This window comes from Ovis aries, chromosome 14, assembly GCF_016772045.2.
Source record: "Ovis aries strain OAR_USU_Benz2616 breed Rambouillet chromosome 14, ARS-UI_Ramb_v3.0, whole genome shotgun sequence".
Taxonomy (NCBI): domain Eukaryota; kingdom Metazoa; phylum Chordata; class Mammalia; order Artiodactyla; family Bovidae; genus Ovis; species Ovis aries.
Window position 1 is genome coordinate 35,974,559 of NC_056067.1, and position 21,569 is coordinate 35,996,127.

Consider the following 21,569-nt stretch of genomic DNA (forward strand, 5'->3'; position numbering starts at 1 on the left):
TGGGTTATGTATCTTTCTTTTCCTTTTCAACTAAAAAACTTGAGGTCAGAGTGTATATTAAACATTTTAAATAACCTACATGCTTTGTACATAGAGTTCATTGATGTTGAAAAGGAGGAAACATTACAATCTTTTTTTTTTTATAGTAAAAATTGTCTCCTATCATTTATGTTGGTGGTTTAGTCGCTGTTGTGTCTGACTCTTGTGGTCCCGTGGACTGTAGCCTGCCAGGCTCCCCTGTCCATGGGATTCTCCAGACGAGAACACTGGAGTGGGTTGCCATTTCCTTCTCCAGAGGATCTTCCCGACCCAGGAATCGAACCCGCGTCTCCTGAATCGCAGGCAGATTCTTTACCAACTGGGCTATGAGGGAAATACTATCATTTATGTTAGTGAAAGTGAACGTTGCTTAGTCTTGTCCTACTCTTTTCGACCCCATAGACTATATAGTCCATGGAATTCTCCAGGCCAGAATACTGGAGTGGGCAACCTTTCCCTTCACCAGGGGATCTTCGCAACCCAGGGATTGAACCCAGGTCTCCCCACATTGCAGGCGGATTCTTTACCAACTGAGCTATGAGGGAAGCTCATTCATGTTAAGAATAGATAAAAGCATATATCTTGGGTTTGTGAGAGAAGGGCTTTCTTATAGAAGTATGTTTTAAACCATTATTGACTCCCTATAATATTATATTATTTTATCACTTCAAGAATAAACTGCTCATCCGTAAACCATGTGTTTAAGTAGATAATAGTTTATTAAGTAGAATTTTGTTCTAATGGCTTATGTTTTCTAATAACAAATTCAGTTGACAAGAACCTCAACAAAGATCATTCATATGCATTTTGTGTGATAACCTTCAGTCTGTGGAGTGACCAGTTTCCACATAATCAAAAAGAAGATGACAGTGTTGAACATGGACGCTTTATTCAAATATTTGCAAACATCCTTAATCTAGAGCTATTAGCAGCAGTTTTTAACTGGATTTTTACCACCCATGCGATAAATATTTCTCATGTTTTCCCCAGGATAGGGAAATTAGGACTAAATATATCTATATTTGTGACAGAATTTTTCATAGTTTATCCAGACAATATTTGTGGTTCATCTATATGTTCATGATCCCTGTTGTGAACACTTTATCAATATACTGCCAAATTTTGACCACTGTATTACATTCATTTGTACTAAAACTAAGTACACATATTGTTACAGTGATGTCATATGGATTGGGGTAAAACTTGCTCTGAAAGGTTGGAAGCAAGTGTGATGTCAAGCCAGAGTCACAAAAAGATTGTGTATGTGTTATGAAAGTACATGAATTACACCTCATGAATGTGCAAGAAAATGTATTCAGGACCTTAAGTAGTTCTGCACAGACAGCAACACAATTCTGAGGAGTGACTAAAAAGAGTGAAGAACCGTGGACAGATAAACCCTATAGAAGTGACGTGTTGCAATTATTGTTGACTTTTGTAGTCTTGGCTTTTAATCCCTTCAGTGACCCTTGGTTAAATGGAAAAGATGAGCAAAACAGAAACTGTGACATATGTTATTGTTGTTCATTTGCTAAATCGTGTCCAACTCTTTGTGACCCCATGGACTGCAACATGCCAGGCTTCCCTGTCCTTCACTGTCTCCTGGAATTTGCTCAGATTCATGTCCATTGAGTTGGTGATGTCATCCAACGATCTCATCCTCTGCGGCCTCCTTCTCCTTTTGCCTTCAGTCTTGCCCAGCATCAGGGTCCTTTCCAGTGAATCAGCTCTCCATGACAGGTGGCCAAAGAATTTGAGCTTCAGCATTAGTCCTTCCAAAGAATATTCAGGGTCGATTTCCTTTAGGATTGACTGGTTTGATCTTGCAGTCCACCAAGATTTTGCATGATCTTCTGAGCCCCTGAGACTTTAGGGCTTAGCCTTCTTTATGGTCCCACTCTCACATCCGTACATGACTACTGGAAAAACCAGCTTTGACTATATGGACCTTTGTCAGCAAAGTGATGCCTCTGCTTTTTAATATGCTGTCTAGGTTTGTCATAGCTTTCCTTCCAAGGAGCAAGCAGCTTTTAATTTCATGGCTGCAGTCACCACCCACAGTGTAAAATTAACCCACGAAAATAGTTAATCTTACTTAATCCTCTCAGTTATTCAGGATAGTTGGTATTAAGGTTAATATTAGAGTTTTGTGGACTAGAAATTGAAATTGAAAAGTTGAATTATTTGTCCAAATCAGGAAGTTTATAATTGACAGAACTGAAATTCAAATATGGTCTGTTCAATTTCATATCTTAGCCTCTACCTACTTTGTCCAGAGTATATTGTATTAATTGCACACCCAAATACACAGTGATATTCATTGTGTGCTCAAGCACAGGCATGGGCACTTTTCTTCCATTTCTCATTCAACCGCCATAGCCATTTGAAGTTGGTATTTAATGTTTTACAAATGTGGAAACTGAGGCTTAGACAAGAAAATTATGTGCTTCAGATCTATCAAAAGATAAATGGTAATATCAAGGCTTGTACTGAATTTCATTTGACTAAAATTTGTTGCTCTGTTTTTATACTTCAGTGACTTTACAAAAATTATCCAAAGAGCATCAACTGTAGGTTAGCAAATGCATTGGAGGCTGTGAGATACAGACGTACAACAACTGCATGCTGATACTCCATTGTTCTTTCAGCATTTATGGAACAATCACTTTTCCCCATTGTTGTTGTCTCTGCCCTTGAATCTTTTTCTGAAATTGCTTTCTAATCCGTGTTTTTCTTTGTGATTTGATGGCATGTATTAAGTTGCTCAGTTGTGTCCGACTCTTTGTGACCCCATGGACTACAGTCCATGGAATCCTCTAGGCCAAAATACTGGAGTGGGTAGCCTTTCCCTTCTCCAGGGAATCTTCCCATCCCGGGAATCGAACCCAGGTCTCCCACATTGCAGGGTGTTTCAGCTAAACCACAAGGGAACCCCAGAATTAACTTTAGTATTATTTATTTAATAGAACACATGCTTATTTAAAAGTTCAAGCATTGCAGAAATAACTTTCAATAGAAGAAATCACTATAATTACAATACAGATATAACCATTATTAGCAAATGGCATATTTTCTTGAGTACTTTATGAACATACTAATTATATATAGTTTTTTAAAACATAAAAGCTTTTATTTTTCTTTTGAGAACTTACTATTTTCACCTAGTAACTCTGATATACCCTGAGTTTTGCCTTTGGTTTTATAGTGTTTGAGTCATTTTACATCGTTTTTAAAAATCTGATAAGATTAATTAATTAAAAAACAAAACTAGCCTCTACTTTCGTATTTTAGCAAGAGATTAAGAAGCAATATACATTCATTATAAACAGAAAGGAAGAATTGGAGATTCTGTGATAATAAGTGACCTACTGCATAAAAAAAAGAAGCAATATAAATTATTCCTAAGCAGCCTTATGCAAAGTGCCTTTCTTGTTGCCTCTGCTTTAGTGAAAATAAAAGTCTTTATCTTTCCATTTTTTCTAATGCTATAGGTGGTCAAGACTTTCTTACAGTTGTCAACAGTCCTCTGCTTTCTATTTTAAAATATTTATTTATTTATCTATTATTTATTTGACTGTGCCGGGTCTTAGTTGCAGCATGCAGGATCTTTAGCTGTGGCCTGTGTGATCTAGTTTCCCAACCAGGGATGGAACCTGGGCCCCTGCATGGGGAGTGTGGCGTCCTAGCCGCTGGACCAAAAGGAAGTCCCTGCTTTCGTATGTTTTGAAGTAAGCAAGAAGGGAATGACACAGATAGGAGCATTATTTCACATAAAGCAGTACTTCTTTTTAGGGGAGGGAGAAGTACTAAAAGTAGAATTGACTTATAAAAACAGAGATATGTCACAGAAAATAAACATAAATGTCAACACCAAAAAGAAAAGAAAAATATGTAACTTGAAGTAATTTTTCAAATGCACAGTGTTTTCTGGTTGTGCATGAGTTATATAAAGGATTTTCAATAAACATCTACTTACTGTTTAGCAGTTTCCACAAGGAAATTTGCTGGTAGCTGTATTCCTTACAAAAACATTTAAAAATGCAAACCTAAGATGTTTAAAACATTTTTTTGTGAAAAAATGAAAAGCTTGCATATACTTTTGCAGTTTGAAGAAACATTCCAAAGAAAATCACTTTTTAAATTCATTTTTTAAATATTTACTTTATAAATGACCCACAGTGGGTTTTACCATATAAGATTAGTAGTTGAAGAATACTACCAAGGAGAAATTATACAGAAGCAGTCCAAATACCCAAATTATTTCAACCATTTGTTCTATGTTTATATATATAAAAGCATGAAAGCTAATACTTTTGAATAAAAGTAATAGATAGCCATGTTAGAATTTAATTGAGGCCTAAAAAATATCCTTTTTTGCCAGTTTGCATAAATTTATTATAAAAGGCCATAATTTTAAAATCCTAAAATTTTAATTGTTGGGGATGAATTTAGAGCTACCTTATTTCTGGTTTGTTTGGATTTATTCCACTGTAGCTTAGAGGTTTGAAAGGAAATTTGAGTTCTCCTTCGTCATCTCAGTAGTAATTTGAGATCCTCAGAAAGGATTTTTCTCCTACTTCTGTGGACTTGGACAGGCCTTGGAGTGAAATGGAGTAGGAAGATGGGTGCTGTGCTTATTTGCTCAGTCGTGTCCGACTCTTTGTGACCCCATGAGCTGTAGCTTGCCAGGCTCCTCTGTCCATGGGATTCTCCAGGCAAGAATACTCGAGTGGGTTGTCATTTCCTTCTCCAGGGAATCGTCCCAACCCAGGTTATCGAACCCAGGTCTCCTGCATTGCAGGCAGATTGTTTACCCGCTGAGCCACCAGGGAAGCCCAGGAAGATGGGTAATGAAATTAATTGAAAATCTCAGGACAAACACAAGTGATAGTTACTTTGTTTTAAAGCAGGACAGTGAAATCACATAAGCCTGTGTACTGCTTCCCAGGTAAATTAGATATCTGTTTATGGTTCTCCAGCTATTGTGGATGGCCAGTTAGATGGGGGTATGGGTGCCATTGTCATCAACTCAAGTAAAACTAATTGCTTCTTTAATAAGGCCATGCAGTAGGCTGTGTGTTTATGTCTGTTTCATTTAAATGTGTATAGTAATAAGCTCATTGATGCTCTGTGATCAAGTGAACATCTGAGTATGTCATAAAAGGGGGCTTTTCTAACACTATAGTATTTAAGAATAGTCATTAAGAATGTCTTTAATTTGTCCCAATTGGGAGCCCAAAAGTTAGTATACTGCTTTAAATGTTTAAAAAGTAAATCTCTGCCATTAGCAGTGCCTGGAAACTTTAAGAATTTCTGCCAAAGTTGTTGTGATCTTATTCTCTCTTGAAAGCCCGGAGCTAAACTAACGCTTGTGTTCAAGTGCCCCAGTCAGCTGCTCAAGGCATATACTAGGCGCACTTCTGCTCATTTTCTAGGGTGGTAAAGTCTCCTTGGTGACCTGAAGCAGTTAACTCTTACTCTCTCCACCTAGAAAATACACGCGTTATAACTAGACATAGAAAGCACCCACATAAACACACATAAATCTTTCTAAATGTTGACATTAGTAGTATTGTATCTCCTAGAAGTACATTTAACTTTAGCAGATCTTGTTCAATAACTTATAAGAAAATAATTTTGCCTCTTCTACTGATGGCTGTTAATTTTTTTTTAACTTTTCTAGCTTTTTAATTTAGAGAAGAAGAAAGGCACCTACTGTTTATTGAAGGTTTATTATATGCCTAGAATTTTTTTACCTGCTTGCAACTAACAAACACACATAAGTACAATTTATTAGTAAAATTTCGAAGGCTTGTAAAGCTTGTAATGCTATAAAATATTAATACTAGCTATTGTGACATTGATAAGCATTGGTAATGACCGTATCTTTCTAGTTTTCCAGTTCCCTTGATACTACTCTAATGACCTTCCACAGTGTAATTTGAGAGAAGGTGAATGCCTGAAGTAACATCTATTGATGTTAGCAGAGGAAATGGTGACTGATTTATCTATATTCAACTATTTATTGACATTTTAATGCTTTTAAGATTTTAATAATGTTCACTTTATCTAGTTTTTGAAACAAGAACACCATGCCTCAAATGACAGTAGTCGCCAGTCATAAAGGAGGTAAAAGAAGTGTACATCTTAAAAGTGAACTTAAAAAGGAGAATGTTTTCTTTTGATTAAAAGCCGTATCTTAATTTGGGACTACCATTGGTAGAAAAACCCTTTAATACCATTAATAGAAAGCTACCATTAATAGGAAAACAAGTACCATATCTTTGTACTTGTTTTTCAAAGCTATGATGGTTTGTTTTCATAACTGTCTCCCTTACTAGACTGGGCATTCCTGAGGGCAGAATCCATGCCTAAGCTGCTCTTGTATTCTCAGTAGCTAGCCTAATGCCTGATACTTGGAAGGTAGCTACAAATGTTGATTGGGTTGAGTCTAATTGAAGTAGAGATACCTAGCCTGGAGGAGAGAGAGATAATCTTGAACTTCAGATGTCTGAAGGGCCCTCATATAGAAGAGATTAAGTTTGTTCTGTATGGCCTCTGTAGACAGCAAACCAATGAGTGAAAGTTTCAAGTTTCTAAATGCTAAAGTTGTTTAAAGCTAGATGGGGCTGTCTCAGGAAATAATGAGTCTATCTCCAGATTCACTCGTGTTGTCCAACTACTGAGATAATTCAAGTATTTAATTGTTCATTTTTTCCCTTTACTCGTGTATTCAAACATTTACTGAACAGGCACTGGTCTGAATGTTGGACATCAAGATTGAATAAACCATAAACCCTGCCTTTGGGGAACTTGGAGCCAGCAGGGGAACTGAAGTATTATTAACAAAGGATTACAACCCAGGGTGCTTAGAAGTTATTACAGAGGAGTGAGTAATGGCAATACCCTGGAGAGAGTAAACAGGATAGGCTGCTGAGGAGGTGAGTTGACCAGGCAGGCAAAGGGAGAAGGGAGTCCTAAGAAGAAACCGTATGCGAAGTCTCAGAATCCGGTTTTTAGAATAGAGTGGTGGCGTATCATTTGGATTACCTGTGCTCTTAAAGCACCCTCTAATCCTAAGATTCTGTGTGTGGGCTCTTTAACTTTGTGTATTTTTTTTTTTTTTCACTTCATGCCAGATAGTTCCTGTATGTATATATTTCAGTTATTTTTCATAGGAAGTAAAAATACTGACCTTCTTCTTTGACTTTTGTTCATAGTTAAATTCATCCGAGAAGTAACGCCATATATCAAGAAGCCATCATTGGTGTCAGATCTGCCCTGGGAAGGTGCCGCTCCCCAGTCACCCAGCTTTAGTGGCAGTGAGGACTCTGGTTCTCCAAAACACCAGAACAGCACCAAGGACAGGAAGGTCATCCCGCTCAAAATGTGCTTTGCTGCTAGAAACTTAAGCATGCCGGACCTGGAGAACAGGTGAGCTGTACCTAAGGAGAACATCCTACTCACAGCTTTGCAAACTTAAATGGATATATTATAATACTGCTTTTGCATATTTTATACAGTATTATGGCTGTTGACTAAATTAGGTAAAGTAAAACATCAATCTGAGATGAAAGACTCATTTCTGGGCTTCCATGTTTAAGTTACTTCACACATATGTGTGCACTGCTGTTGTTCAGCTTCTCAGTCTTGTCTGACTCTTTGCGGCCCTCTGGACTGCAGCACGCCAGGCTTCCCAGTCCTTCGCCATCTCCTGGAGTTTGCTTAAATCCGTGTCCATTGAGTCGGTGATGCCATCCAACCATCTCATCCTCTGTCGTCCCCTTCTCCTCCTGCCTTCAATCTTTCCCAGCATCAGAGTCTCTTCTAATGAGCTGGCTCTTTGCATCAGGTGGCCAAACAATTTTGGACGAACACACAAGAAACTTAATGATGGTTATCCCTGGGGAGTGAAGTGGGATTAGAAGGTAGAAGGAAAGCAGAGGCCTTTACTTTTCATTTTATACCTTTATGGAGTGTTGATATTACTCCTTCATTGTGATTATGACTTAATAACTGAAAAAAATCTTGTTCAAGAAACTTCTAAAAATATCTCCATAGAAGGAAATTCCTTATACTATGGATAGTGTAAAGAATCAGAGATCTTCATTATAGATCAGGTTGCATCAACTACTAATATCACTCTTGCAAGTTAGCTTCTCTTGACCTCAGTTTCCTCATTTGTAAAATGAGAGCATTGGATTGAATAATTTCTAATGTCCCTCCTAGTTCTATCACCATTTGGTTTCTATGACTTTGTCTTCATTAATGCCATGAAGTGGTACCATTAAATTTAGTGTTAGAATAGACATTAAGGGAAAAAGAAAGATAACGATAGTTGGGAAGATCCCCTGGAGAAGGAAATGGCAACCCACTCCCAAATTCTTGCCTGGAGAATGCCATGGACAGAGGAGCCTGGTGGGCTATAGTCCATGGGGTCACAAAGAGTCAGACACAACTGAGTGACTAACTTTCGCTTTCACAAGGACAAACTTTTTATAATTTACTTTGACTTTTATGGTCTCCTCTGATCTGATTGCATAGCCAGGTGCCTACTCAGGATGGGATGGTTCACAGAAGACAACCAGAAACTGAATGACCTTGAGCATTTTATGCCATAGGGACATAGAAGCTCCTGCTCTGTAGTATATTGTGTGTATGTCGGAAACAGCTGAGTTCTGCAATCACACAGGCCTTAGTTTGAGTCCCAACTAGGTCGCTTGCTCCAAGGAGGGCTCTGAGCAAATTCCTGCACCTCTATAAACCTTCATGTTCTCATTGATTAAGAAAAAAGGCTTAGCTGTGCAGATTAAATGAGATAACCACATACAGCCCTTTGCATAGAGTCAAACACATATCAGGATCATAAGAAATAGTAGCTTAAAAAGTCTTAACTGCTAACTTTAACTTTGTGTGTGTGCATTGCAAGCAAATTCTTTATGTCTGAGCCACCAGGGAATCCTATATATACACCTCATACAGACACACACACATACACGTTTTGTTTGGCCTTGCTTTGTGGCTTGTGGGATCTTAGTACCTGAGTCTACAGAGGTAAAAGCATGGAGTCCTAACCACTGGCTGCTGCTGCTGCTAAGTCGCGTCCAACTCTGTGTGACCCTATAGACGGCAGCCCACCAGGCTCCCCTGTCCCTGGGATTCTCCAGGCAAGAACACTGGAGTGGGTTGCCATTTCCCTCTCCAGTGCATGAAAGTGAAAAGTGAAAGTGAAGTCGCTCAGTTGTGTCCGACTCTTGGTGACCCCATGGACTGCAGCCTACCAGGCTCCTGCATCCATGGGATTTTCCAGGCAAGAGTACTGGAGTGGGGTGCCATTGCCTTCTCTGCCTAACCGCTGGACCACCAGTGAATTCTCATATATACATATTTTGAAAATTACATTCTGATATGTTTGTATTGTTTTTATTTGCTTTCTTTTAAAAGTTCAAGACATATAAATTACTTCGTGTTACAGGCATACAGGTTTATTTGTGAAAGATTATATATATATTGGATCATATATAAATACAAAACAGCTTGATCTTTGAAGAAATGCTATGTTTATTTTTTTTATACAGTAAGAATCTAATTTGTAAAGTGAATAATCACCTCTTAAATCCAAATTAAGTTTTTTTTCTCAATTGAGTTAGATTTATGTAGAGACTTTGATCATGGACTTAAAAAAAAATTAAATAGTAAGGACTAGAGTAGAGTTATAATGTGACTAAAGAACAAATACCCACTAAATTTGTCAACTGATTGTCAGGCTGAGGAAAGTATTCAGGCTATGTCCCTCCATTATAAATCCTTTCTGGAATGAGAATAGACTGTTGTCTTACTCCATTCAAGCTGCTGTTAAAAAAAAAGAAGAAAAACATAAACTGGGTGGCTTATAAACAACAGAACTTTATTTTTCATGGTTAGGGGAAAGGAGGGAAGTCCAAGATCAAGGCGCTGTAGTGTCTGGTGAAGGCCCGCTTCCAGTGGTCACTTCCTTGCCATGTCTGCAATGGCAGAGAAGGCTAGAGAGCTCTCTGGGGTCTCTCTCACAGGACAGTACTAGTCCCATCTGTGAGGGCTCTGCCCTCATGATCTAATTGCCTGCCAGAGGCCCCATTTGCTAATCTTGTCATATTCGGGTTAGAATTTTAACATATGGATTTGAGGCGGAGACACAAACATTTAGTCTATAGCACTTGGAATGCTGCTACTATATCTGAGTATTGTAAGAAAAGAAAAAGTATTACACAGTTTCTGTAGGATACTGGAGTTGTGGGAGTGAGGAAAGAAGGAAGGAGGAAGATGAAATGACTTGGCGCTATTGCTGAAAGCTGTGCTAGTTTACCATCCACGAAGACGTCTTTCAGAGCTCAATAATCTTGACCTTTATTGAAACTTGGGGCTGCATTCTCTTTAACACATATGCTAAAGATATTTGATCAATGGTCAAAGTTGAAATAGATTTTTAGAACCAAATGGAGAGGGCAGTTTGGGCTACAAGAGTGTATCAGACACCATGCTCTTTAGTAAGACCATTGATTGGTCTACTTGCCCGGAGTGTACTATACGAGGGAAGTTCTTAGAAGAGTCAGGCTGTTGCAGATTCTCAGGCTTAATTCTGCAAAGTAGTTCATTTCTGATGTTGCTTGAAATACCAAATTTGGGGACCTCCCTGGCAGTCCCGATGTTGACTCCATGCTCCCACTGCAGGGGGTGCAGTTTCAATCTTTGATCGGGGAACTAAGATCCAGTATGCACCACGGTGCTGCCGGAAAAAGAAATACCAAATTTGCAAATGATCTGCTTTTTGTAAAATATAAATCGAAAGAGATTCAAAGTTATTCTTATGTCACTCTTACTTGCATTCCAAGCGTGCTTTCTAGAGAAAAAGAAAAGCAGTAGAATTCCAGGTACCTGGAAAAATTACTTGTGACTTTGTTTATCCCCACAGGAGTGCGGATCTTTATCCTATGTGTCTTGGTAAAAAAAAAAATGTTCAGAACCATTGACTCATTAGACTGAAGTTAGGGTGATGGACTTTGACACTTCAGCCAAGCTATTTGTTTTCCATAAGCCATGGTTTCCTCCTGTAGAAAATGAAAGCTTATGTGAGGATTAAATAAGAGAATGATTATAAAATTGGCATAGAATGCTCTCAGTATATTATTATTATACCTGCTGCTGGTGTCCTTGTAACCTTAAATAAGTCCCTTAGTTTCTCTGTCCTCCTATTTTTTTCCTTCCATAAAATGAACATAATAATAGATGTTTAACTCGTTTTTTTAGAACTACTTCAAGAATAAATATGATAGTATCTATCAAATTGCTTCAAGCTCATTCATCCTTAAATTTATCTCTGCTCTGTCAAAGGGAATGTCATGACAGGTAACACAACTGCAATGTTTAAAGCAGAAACATTGTAGAGAAACAGTTCATTTAGGAACAATAAAAATAAATTTTATCAGGACATCTGTCACCAAGATATTTATCACATTGTAGCCCTAATTTTTTTCCTAATGTTTTATTGTGAAAATCTTCAAACTTACAGCAAAGTTGAAATAATTTTACAGTCAGCACTCATTTCTCCACCACCTAGATTCTACCGTTAACATTTTACTATGTTTGCTTTATCACAAATAGGCCCATTTAGCCATCCATCAGTCCATCTTATATTTTTGATTCGTTTCAAACTAACTTGCTTACATTACTATGCGTCCCTCTACTCAAACATGCATATAGAGTTCAGTGTTTTTGGTGTAACTTTTTTTCTTTTGAGATAATATCTACATACAATAAAATATACAAACCATAAGTTTTGACAGATGCATTCAATTGTGTGACCCAAGCCTGTCAAGATACAGAGTATTGCTCTTACCCTGGGAGGTTTTCTTTTGCCCTCACCAGTCAATTCCCTCTCCCACCATCCAAGGCTACTCCTGTTCTGACTTGCTGTCATATATTGGTTTCAATTATTCTAAAACTTCATAGAATTATAGTCATGTCATGTGTACTTTTTGTGATAGAATTATTTTACTCAGTGTATGATTTTTTTTAATCTATTTTTTAATTGAAGTAAGATAGCTTTACAGTGTTGTGTTGGTTTCCAGTGTAAGAGTCTCGAGCTTCATCCTTCCTGTTATGTGTAACAATAGTTCTTTCTCTTTATTGCTAAGTAGTAGCATATTTTATGGATATAACACAGTTTCACAGTTTCTTTATCAATTTTCCTATTGATGGTTACAATTCTTGTGGGCATACATTTTTAGTTCTTGTGGATAAGTTCTTAGGAGTGAAACTGCTGACTCAAAGGATAGGTGTATATTTACTTTTTTTAAAAAAAACTGCGAGACTTTTTTCCAAAGTGGTTGTGCCGTCTGACATTCCTACCAGCCACATCCATACCAACACTGATAGTGTCAGTCTTTTTAACATTAACTGAGTGTGTAGTGGAATCTCTTTGTGGTTCATCCTTTGTGTTTATGTAAAGACTTCTTTGACCGGAGAGGAAAGCAGCCTTTATTTCCCCTGTTTCACTACATTGATTTAGTTTGACTATCTAGAGCTGGAAAAAAGTGCTGACTATCAGAATATATAAGTGAGGAGGGGGAAGAAATTTATTTGCTTTTTCCACCTCTCCTCTTTCAAGACCTCACTAGATGCTTCTGATCGTTATAAGCAGTTCATTGTGGAAACTGAAAGCTAAATAAATAATGACAAACTCCAGGGAGAGAACATGAGCCTGTTCCTTAGCAAACAGCATTATGGGCAGTGCAGAGTTTATCGAGAACAAGGTGTTCTTAAAGCTGCTTTTCGGAAATGTAACTCTGTTATTGTTGAAGAGGTTCACAAGGTCTGGGTCATCTTCGCTTTGGCTGTTTTCCATGTAATAGGTAAATTTTGGCTTTATGACATACAAAACAACACGATTATTAATTGAACATTATTATAAATTGAACTCATACTTTATGACAAAGACTCTTCTGAACAGAATAAGCAGGCTAGACTTAGACAATCTTATGCTTCTGTGGACCTAACCATGATCTGATTCATCTGGTCAGAATGTAATTGCTTTTCTCAGGAAATCCTCAGTGGTTTGACTGGAGGCCAGACCTCTTCACACTGTAGCTGTCTCCTCCTCTCTCCTGTGGGCCCAAACAATGACTGGCAGACTGCCTCCAAACTCTTAGTAGTTTTCATTTGAATTTGTCTTTTAAAACAGCAGTCAACATTAGGAAACACTTTGTTCCCTTTATCAGCTCCAGGGGCTGCTTCTTCAAAGGCAGACTTCTGGATCCTAGAATCATTAGTCCTGTTGTGGAGTTTGTGTTCTGAATTCTTCTAATTTAATTTCCTATTTTACAATCACATTTTAAGAAACATTGCAAATTTTCTCTTTTGATGAAAAGTTGGTGATTATGTCCTAGGGAACTGTTTTACTTCCTGTTTTCCCCTTTTTTAGCCTAGTGGTCCCGTGATCTTCTGCTTAATCAGGTTAAGTTTATTTTATAACCGATATATTTTCCTTTCTTTCACTTATTAATAAGTAGGAACTTTAACATCTGAATTTTCAGAGTGTTAACTATGGCCAAGGACCTGTGTCTGAGGCTTTCCCAGGAACTGTATGAGGTCTGAAGGCTTTTTCAGAAGGTGAATGTTTTGTGCCCAGAGAAGGATGAGCTGATTCCTGCCTTTAGTGTTAAGTAGGTCAGTAGGAGGAGTGAAAGAAATTTTTCGTCATGGTTTTGTGACTGAACTTTTAGCATGTGATTAAGGATGTTAAGCTGGTTACAGTGCCAAAGCAACCAGGTAGAAATGAACAGCCTCTGTAGAAAATGGTCAGCCCGGAAGAGGGTCTAAACTAAGGACATCCCTGGCTCTTGCGTTCAGTTTGGTGGGATGAGGGTGGCGGTCAGGCTCCTGCTGGATTGAGGGTGGGGCAGTCACTAGCTGCTGGGTGTGGGGAGTGCTGAGCCGGTCAGCTGGCCTCTCTATTTTAGCTGCGTGCTTTACTCCCACTTTCAGAGGTAACTGGCGCCTCCAATTCCTCAGCCTCTTCAGGATTCTGCAACGTGGACTGGCTCAGATTTGACTCTCCCCTACTTTTCTTAGGTTTGCTAAATCATTTAACTGCTCTGTCTGCTTGCCAGCTTCCAAAATTTTGTTGTAGTCTCTCCTCTCATCTTCTCCCTGAGCTTGTAGGATTATGCTTTTTAAAAATTCCCTTTAAATTTGTAAATGACTCCTTAGATAAAATACCGAAAGCACAGTACATTAGAGAAAACTTTACAAGTTGAACTTTATTAATAATGAAAGCTTCTCCTGTGTAACAGACACTGTGTACTAGGGTCCCCAGAGAAACAAACAATAGAATGGATAGATAGGTTTATTTACTCATTATAGGAATTAACTCATGCAGTTGTGGAGGCAAAGTCCCATGGTCTGCAAGCTGGAGAAATAGAAAAGCCAGTCTTAAAATTCACCCCAAGTTCAAAGGCCCAAGAACCAGGAGCACCAGTGTTTGAGGGCTGGAGAAGATGAATGTCTCAACTTCAGACAAGAGCGAATTTGCCTCTCCTCTGCTTTTTTATTCTGTTTATGCCCTCGGTGAACTGGATGATACCCAGCTGCACTGGCGAGGACCATCTCCTTTACTCATTCTACTGATGATGCTAATCTGTTGCAGAAATGTTTTACCAGCTACCTGGACATACCCTAGCCCAGTCAAATCACACACTGTTAAGAGAACAAAGAGATAAGCTGAGGACTGGGAGAAAAATCTTTGTAAAATACACATGAAATAAAGGACTAACATCTGAAATATACAAGGAATTCTAAAACTCAGTAATAAGAAAACAACCCAGTTTTAAAATGGGCAACAGACACTTCACCAAAGAAGAAATAGAGATGACAAATTGGCAAATGAAAGGTATTAAAATCATATTCCATTAAGGAATTGTGAATTAAAACAATAAAATGTCACTGTACACGTACTAGAATGGCCAGAATCCAGCAAACAGTACCACATGCTGGTAAAGATGTACAACACCAGGAAGGCTTATTCATCAATGAGGGGAATGCAGAATGATACAGCTACTTTGGAAGACAGTTTAGCAGTTTCTTGCAAAGCTAAACATAGTAGTCTTACCATGTAACCCCACAATTGTGCTCCTTAGTATTTACCCAAAGGAGTCAAAACCTTAGGTCCAGACAGAAACCTACACATGAATGCTTTCATCATAATTGCCAAAATTTGAAAACAACCAAGAGGGCCTTCCATAGGTGAATGGATTAGCAAACTATGGTTCCCCCAGACAGTGGAATATTATTCAGCCTTAAAAAGAAATAAGCTCTTAAGTCACAAAAGACATGGAGGAACCTTAAATGCATATTGCTAAGTGAGAAAGTTACATACTGCAGGATTCCTAGATCAACAGCTGCCAGGAGTTCAGGGTCAGGGAGTGGGGGTAATGTGCTGTTTTAAATCATCCCATAACAAGTGTATAATTGTTTTTTTAGAGAATATAATCATTTTTTAGCCAAGAAATACCAATATTTATGTTAAGGACCATGACAGCAACAACTGATATAGTGAAAAATAACATTACAAAGAAAAAAACATTATAAAATAGTATAGAAAACTAAATAAAGGTCAATGTGAATATTAAGCTATTTGTCAGAAATCTCTTTCCTTCTCTCTACTTTTTCTGGGCTTTTTGGATGGAGGAGTTCCTCCTGCCTAGGAGTGTGTGTCCTACTGGTGACTCAGCAGGTAGTCTCATCCTTTTTGGGTCCAATTAAATCTCCCTAGGCCATTTCTCTATTGTAATCCATCTTACATCCCACCATGAAATTATTTTTTAGCTTATTATTTTTAATTGTGATAAAATACACATAACATAAGATTTACCATCATAATTATTTTTCTGGAGGAGCAAATGGCAATTCATTCCTGTGTTCTTGCCTGGGAAATCCCATGGACAGAGGAGCCTGGTGGGCTATAGTCTATCGGGTTGCAAAGATTCAGACATGACTGAGCAACTGAGCACGCACACACACACACACACACACACACACTGACAACATAAAATTTACCATCTTAACTATTTTTAAATGTATAGTTCAATTAATTGAACTATAATTATAGTTTATTTATAAAGGTATTAATTATATTCATATTACTATAATATCAACCTTCAAAACTTTTTCCTCTTGCGCAACAAAAATCGTACCCATTCAACAGCTCTCCGTTTCCCTCTCCCATCCCCTAGCCACTACCATCCTAGTTTTTGTTTCTGTGACTTTGACTACTCTAGGTACCTCATATAAGTGGACTCATATAATATTTGCCCTTTTGTGATAGGTTTGTTTCATTTAGAATAATCCTCTCAAGGTTCACGCATATTGTAGCATGTGTCAGAGTTTCTTTCCTTTTTAAAGCTGAATATTGTGTGTGTGTGTGTATCCCGTTTTGTTTATTCATCCCATTGATGGACATTTGGGTTGTTCCCACCTTTTGGTTATTGTGAATGATGCTCCTCTGAACCTAGGTATACAGATATCTCATAAAGTTAATTTTTTAATTCATTGTCTTGATCATATTGTCCCCTTGTTCAGAATCCTCAGTGATTCCACGTTGCTTACCAATTAATATCCAGACTTAACCTGCTATTCAAAACCCCCAAAATTTTAATCTCAAGCTACTTCTTGCTGTATTTAGCTATAGGATAGGAAATCAAATAAACTCATCAGAACTATAACTAAAACAGAAGCAAAATGGCTTGTGACTTGCTATCTAAAGATGCTTCAGGTATGGGCTTTGTGAAGTGTTTCGACTGGTCACAGACCTTATTTTATGTTTTGACTATTTTCTAGAACTCTCTGGCCTCTTTGGCTATTGCTGTAAAACTGAAGGCATGTGAAACATGGATAGACTGGTGGGTAGACCTTCAGGTAGCTAGCAGGGTAAGTCTAGTGGGAGGGCATGTCAGTGGATAAGTAGGTAGGTAGCATGGATAGATGTGTTTATAAGCTGTATACCAGTTTGGTAAGTGTGCCCCAGTGGGAAAGAGGCCCCCACTGCAGTCTTGCTTTGCTGCATCTCAGGAGTGCCTTTTTGAGCCAAGAATTTTGTGGTAGTCATCACAGTTCCTTATAGAAGTAGTTTTTGTAACTTGTATATTAGTTAAATATAAACTTTCTGCCTTCCCCATTAGATGATAGGCCCAGTGAGAGGAGAGACTAGTTTTTCTCTATTTTTTTTCAGTATTATATCTCTAAGACAGTGTCAAGCACAGAATCTAGAAAACAGTAGGTTTTCATTAAATGTTTATTTAAGAAAGGAGGGACTGACCAGAGCTCAAATGAGAATGAATATTTACCACATTAAGTATGGCAAGTTAAAATGGAATTATAAAGGAATCTCTAAATATGACCAGAGAGGGATGCACGCTTCAAGGCAGACATGCTGGTGTTCCTGTAAACCAGTCGTGTTTGTCAGGTAGTGTGGGATCTCGTGACAGGGCTGCAAGGAAGCGAAAACTGTCTTCAGAAAGATGAAAGAATGAAAAGTTCTCTCCTTGGTCAGTGGCAGTTTGTCAGTTTTTAGCCTACCATGAAAAACACTCCTAAGAGCTTTTAATTTTTTCCCTTTTAAAAGATATATATGTTCATTGTTAGAGCACAGCAGTGAACATATGTTAGTCATTAATTGATTGATTTTTAAAATTCATCTTGGCAAAAGCTTTGATCAAAATACAAGATAGTACCCAGCAAATTGCTTTATAAGGAACTGGTTGCATGTACCTTTAAAAAGATTTAAATAAGTCCTAATGGTTACTTTTGAAGTAGAGATTGTTCTTAGTTGAGCATTAGTAAATAACAGTCATAGAGTTGAAGATTTCTCAACTATTTTTCCTCCACTACTTGGAGGATGAATTAACCATACGACATTACCCAGACCCTAAAAAACAATTCTAAATTTTCATTGAGAGTCGTATTCTTCAGCTATTTTATTTCACACAGTGGAAATTTCAGTTCAATTTTTGGCAAAAAGTTTTACTTACCTAGCAATACTATATACCAGAATTTTCTAAGTATTTAAAAAAAAAATTCTTTCATTACAATGTGCCTGTGAGATTCAACAAGCAGGCTCTCCATTTCTTTGACTTGGAAATGAAGGCGGAGTGAAGTGCTCTTACTACAGACTCTACACTAGGCTCTCTCATTCCAGGTCATTTCATGAATACTGAGACGGCAGCCCAGCAGTTAGTCTTTCTGGTGATGATCTTTCCACACATGGATTTCTCTGGGATTGGGCTCTAAGGAATTGAGAAAAAGCATTTATATTCTGGAATGCAAAATTAAAGTTGATTTTCAGTTATATATGTTAAACCATGGCAGTTTTGATGGCTTCTGATCTAGCTCATTTTCTTTTTTCTTTTTCCACACAGATTGATAGAGCTCCATTCTCCTGATAGCAGGAACACTTTGATCCTCCGTTGCAAGGATACAGCCACAGCACACTCCTGGTTCGTAGCTATCCACACCAACATAATGGCTCTCCTCCCACAGGTGTTGGCTGAACTCAATGCCATGCTTGGTGCAACCAGTACAGCGGGAGGCAGCAAGGAGGTTAAGCACATTGCCTGGCTGGCAGAACAGGTAGGCTGGGAGGCAGGGCAAGGTCTCACCGGGTCACCGTTCAGAGCCAGGATGGTTCCCCCATTCCGTATGTCTGGAATATTTATCACACAGTCAGGTCTCCAGTGCCTAACTTGCAGATCTTTTGTTTCTCCTCCCCTAGTTTTTAGCTATTTATTGCTAATTATCACTTCCACCAGCAGAATTGACTGTCATGATAGTCATCATCATAACATAACTATGAAGAGATTCTTATCATTTCTTATCATCCTCAATGACTGGAGATAATTTTCATGATTTTAGAATGGAATCAGCAACTTATTTTGCAAAGGGCTATTAGTGCCACGACTTCTTAACTCAGCCATGATAGCAGCAAAACAGTCATAGACAACATGAATGTGAATAGATGTGGCTGTGCTTTAATAAAACTTTATTTACAAAAACAGAAAGTGGGCTGTGTTTGGCCCAGAGGTCATAGTTTCCCAATTCTCACTCTAGTCTATTGACAAGAGTTTCAGAGATCTGGGAAAAGTTTAAAATATACAAAATATTTTACAAGCTATTAAACACATGTACAGCTGTCTTCTACAACTGACAAATGGAAAGAAACCAGAAAACTTAAATAGAGGTTGGGTGAAAGGAAAGGAAGAACATAACCCTGGTTAGTTTAGATCTAAAGTTTGACAAAAGGAAGACTAAAAGTTCTACACGATGTTACAACATCCTTTTTCTTTCGGGGCCTTCACCGTCAGCTGGGCCAGAAGGAGTTGAAAACAAACAGGGTTAGGGAGTCAGAGATGAGTGTTCAAGTGCTAACTCTGTTTTTCATTGGTTTTCTTTTTTAAAGTTCCTTCCTATCTTTGCACCCTAGTTCCTTCGTGTGTGCCACGGGGGCAGGGATTGCATCAGTATCAGCCCAGAAAGGTTTTGTTCTTTTGTGTTGTTGTTTTGTTTTAAATACAGTTTCAGGGTCTGGCTCCCCGTGGTCCCCCTCAGGAGTCCCCATTTGGTAGACTGATGGTGGGGCCTGGCAATCTCATCTGCTGCCCCAGGTGATAGTGTGGTGAATCAGTTTTGGACTCCATTGATCTATTTATTTTCAGCCATGAAATTTTATGAACACTTCAAATAATGATTCTGATAAATTAGAACACAGAATTAGTACTGTGATGATTTCTAGGAGGCATGACTAGAATAAGCAGAAGAAACTAATGAAAATCGTGGTATAAGTACTTTTGACTTTGAAAGTTTTAGTATTTTATCATGGTTTCTATGTTTTTATATGCTGGTTGAAAAACTCAGTGGAGTGGTAGTTGTTCTGTGCTTTTGGCAATGTTAGAAATCTTCATGATTTAAAAAAATACATTCGTAAGGTTCTAAGATTGAAATGAGAAGTTAATAGGTGAAGTCTTACCCTCCTTCTGGTTCCCCATCCACCTAATTCCCACCCCTCAGCCCCCAGAAAGGTAATCACTTTGATTCCTTTATAATGACTCTTGAGAGTTTCTTATGCAGATAAAAGCAAATATGAAATATGTTCTTTTTCTCTTTTATAAAAGAAGAAAGCATATTATGCACACTACTTTATATCAATACTTTGCTGGTTTTTTTTTTCTTGAAACAATATATCCTGGAGATCTTTTTATATCAAACATATGGAGTGTTCTTTTTTACAACTGTATAGTTTTTCATTCTGTGGCTGTAGTTAAATAAGCATTTCCTCCAGTGTTGTTGTCATTTGTGCCCTTACACAGAATGAATAACCTTGCTATAATGAATAACCTTGTAGTTTGTCCTTTCACACGTGTGCTGTCCAAACTCTTTGGTTCCAGAGTCCAGATAGAGCAGATAATAAGAGAACACACATTATCTGAATGTATTTGGTTCTTAAGTTTCTGGTAGTAAGTTGTAAAGCTTTGGTTAGAAAAGGATTTATCCAGAATTTGAGCATCATTTCCTGAGCTTTGATCATTAGAGTTCATAGAACTGAATATTTGTATACCTGTAGGATACATCTCAGAAGTGCTGTTTCAAAGGGTTTATTAATAACCTATCTCTATAAGGCAAATGACCCCCAAGACTTAGTGTCTTTGGAATAACACTTATGTCCCACAGTTTCTAAGGATTGCGAATCTGGTAGCCATTTAGCTGGGTGGTCCTGGCCCAGGACCCTTCAGGAAGTTGCCGTCAAGCTGTTAGCCAGGGCGGCAGTCATCTGAGGGCTTGATGGGTTGGCGGGTGCACCTCCAACATGACTCATCTATATCGCTGTTGGCAGGAAGTCTCAGTTTTTTGCTGCTTGTAGACAGAAGTCTTCAGCTTCTTGCCATGCAGGCCTTTCCACAAAATTGCCTGAGTGTCCTCAGGATACAGCTATGGGTTTCCCTCAGAGCAAGTGATCTGAGAGAGAGAACAAGATGGACATTGCAATACCTATGTGGCTATGACCTAGGCTCTTCTTCTGTCTTCTTTTCATTAGAAGTGAGTTATTACTAAGTCCAGTCTACACCCCAGGGCTCCAGCTTTTAAAGGGAAGAATGGTAAAGAATGTGTGGACATCTTTTTAAACTACCACAAAAGATACAGGCATTTGTATCAGTGGGCTTCCCTGGCGGCTCAGATGGTAACAAGTCTGCCTGCAATGCAGGAGACCCAGGTTCAGTCCAGGGGTCGGGAAGATCCCCTGGAGAAGGAAATGGCAACCCACTCCAGTATTCTTGCCTGGAGAATTCCATGGACAGAGCCTGGCAGGCTGCAGTCCATGGGTGTTGCCAAGAATCGGACAGGACCAAGCCACTAGCACACACAACCACAAACACTGGGACCAACACTTTGTATCAATAATTTTGATACATATTGTCAAATTGCCTTCCATTAAGATTGAACTAAAT

General features: G+C 38.3%; 1 protein-coding gene across 1 annotated transcript in view; it reads left to right on the top strand.

Moving 5' to 3' along the window:
• The window catches only part of SNTB2 (syntrophin beta 2), a 71,645-nt gene that overhangs the window by 27,939 nt on the left and 22,137 nt on the right, over positions 1-21,569 (top strand). Inside the window, exons 2-3 of the mRNA XM_027978122.2 lie at positions 7,260-7,473; positions 18,489-18,699. Of these exons, the coding sequence (XP_027833923.1) occupies positions 7,260-7,473; positions 18,489-18,699 (425 nt within the window). The remainder of the gene's footprint in view (positions 1-7,259; positions 7,474-18,488; positions 18,700-21,569) is intronic.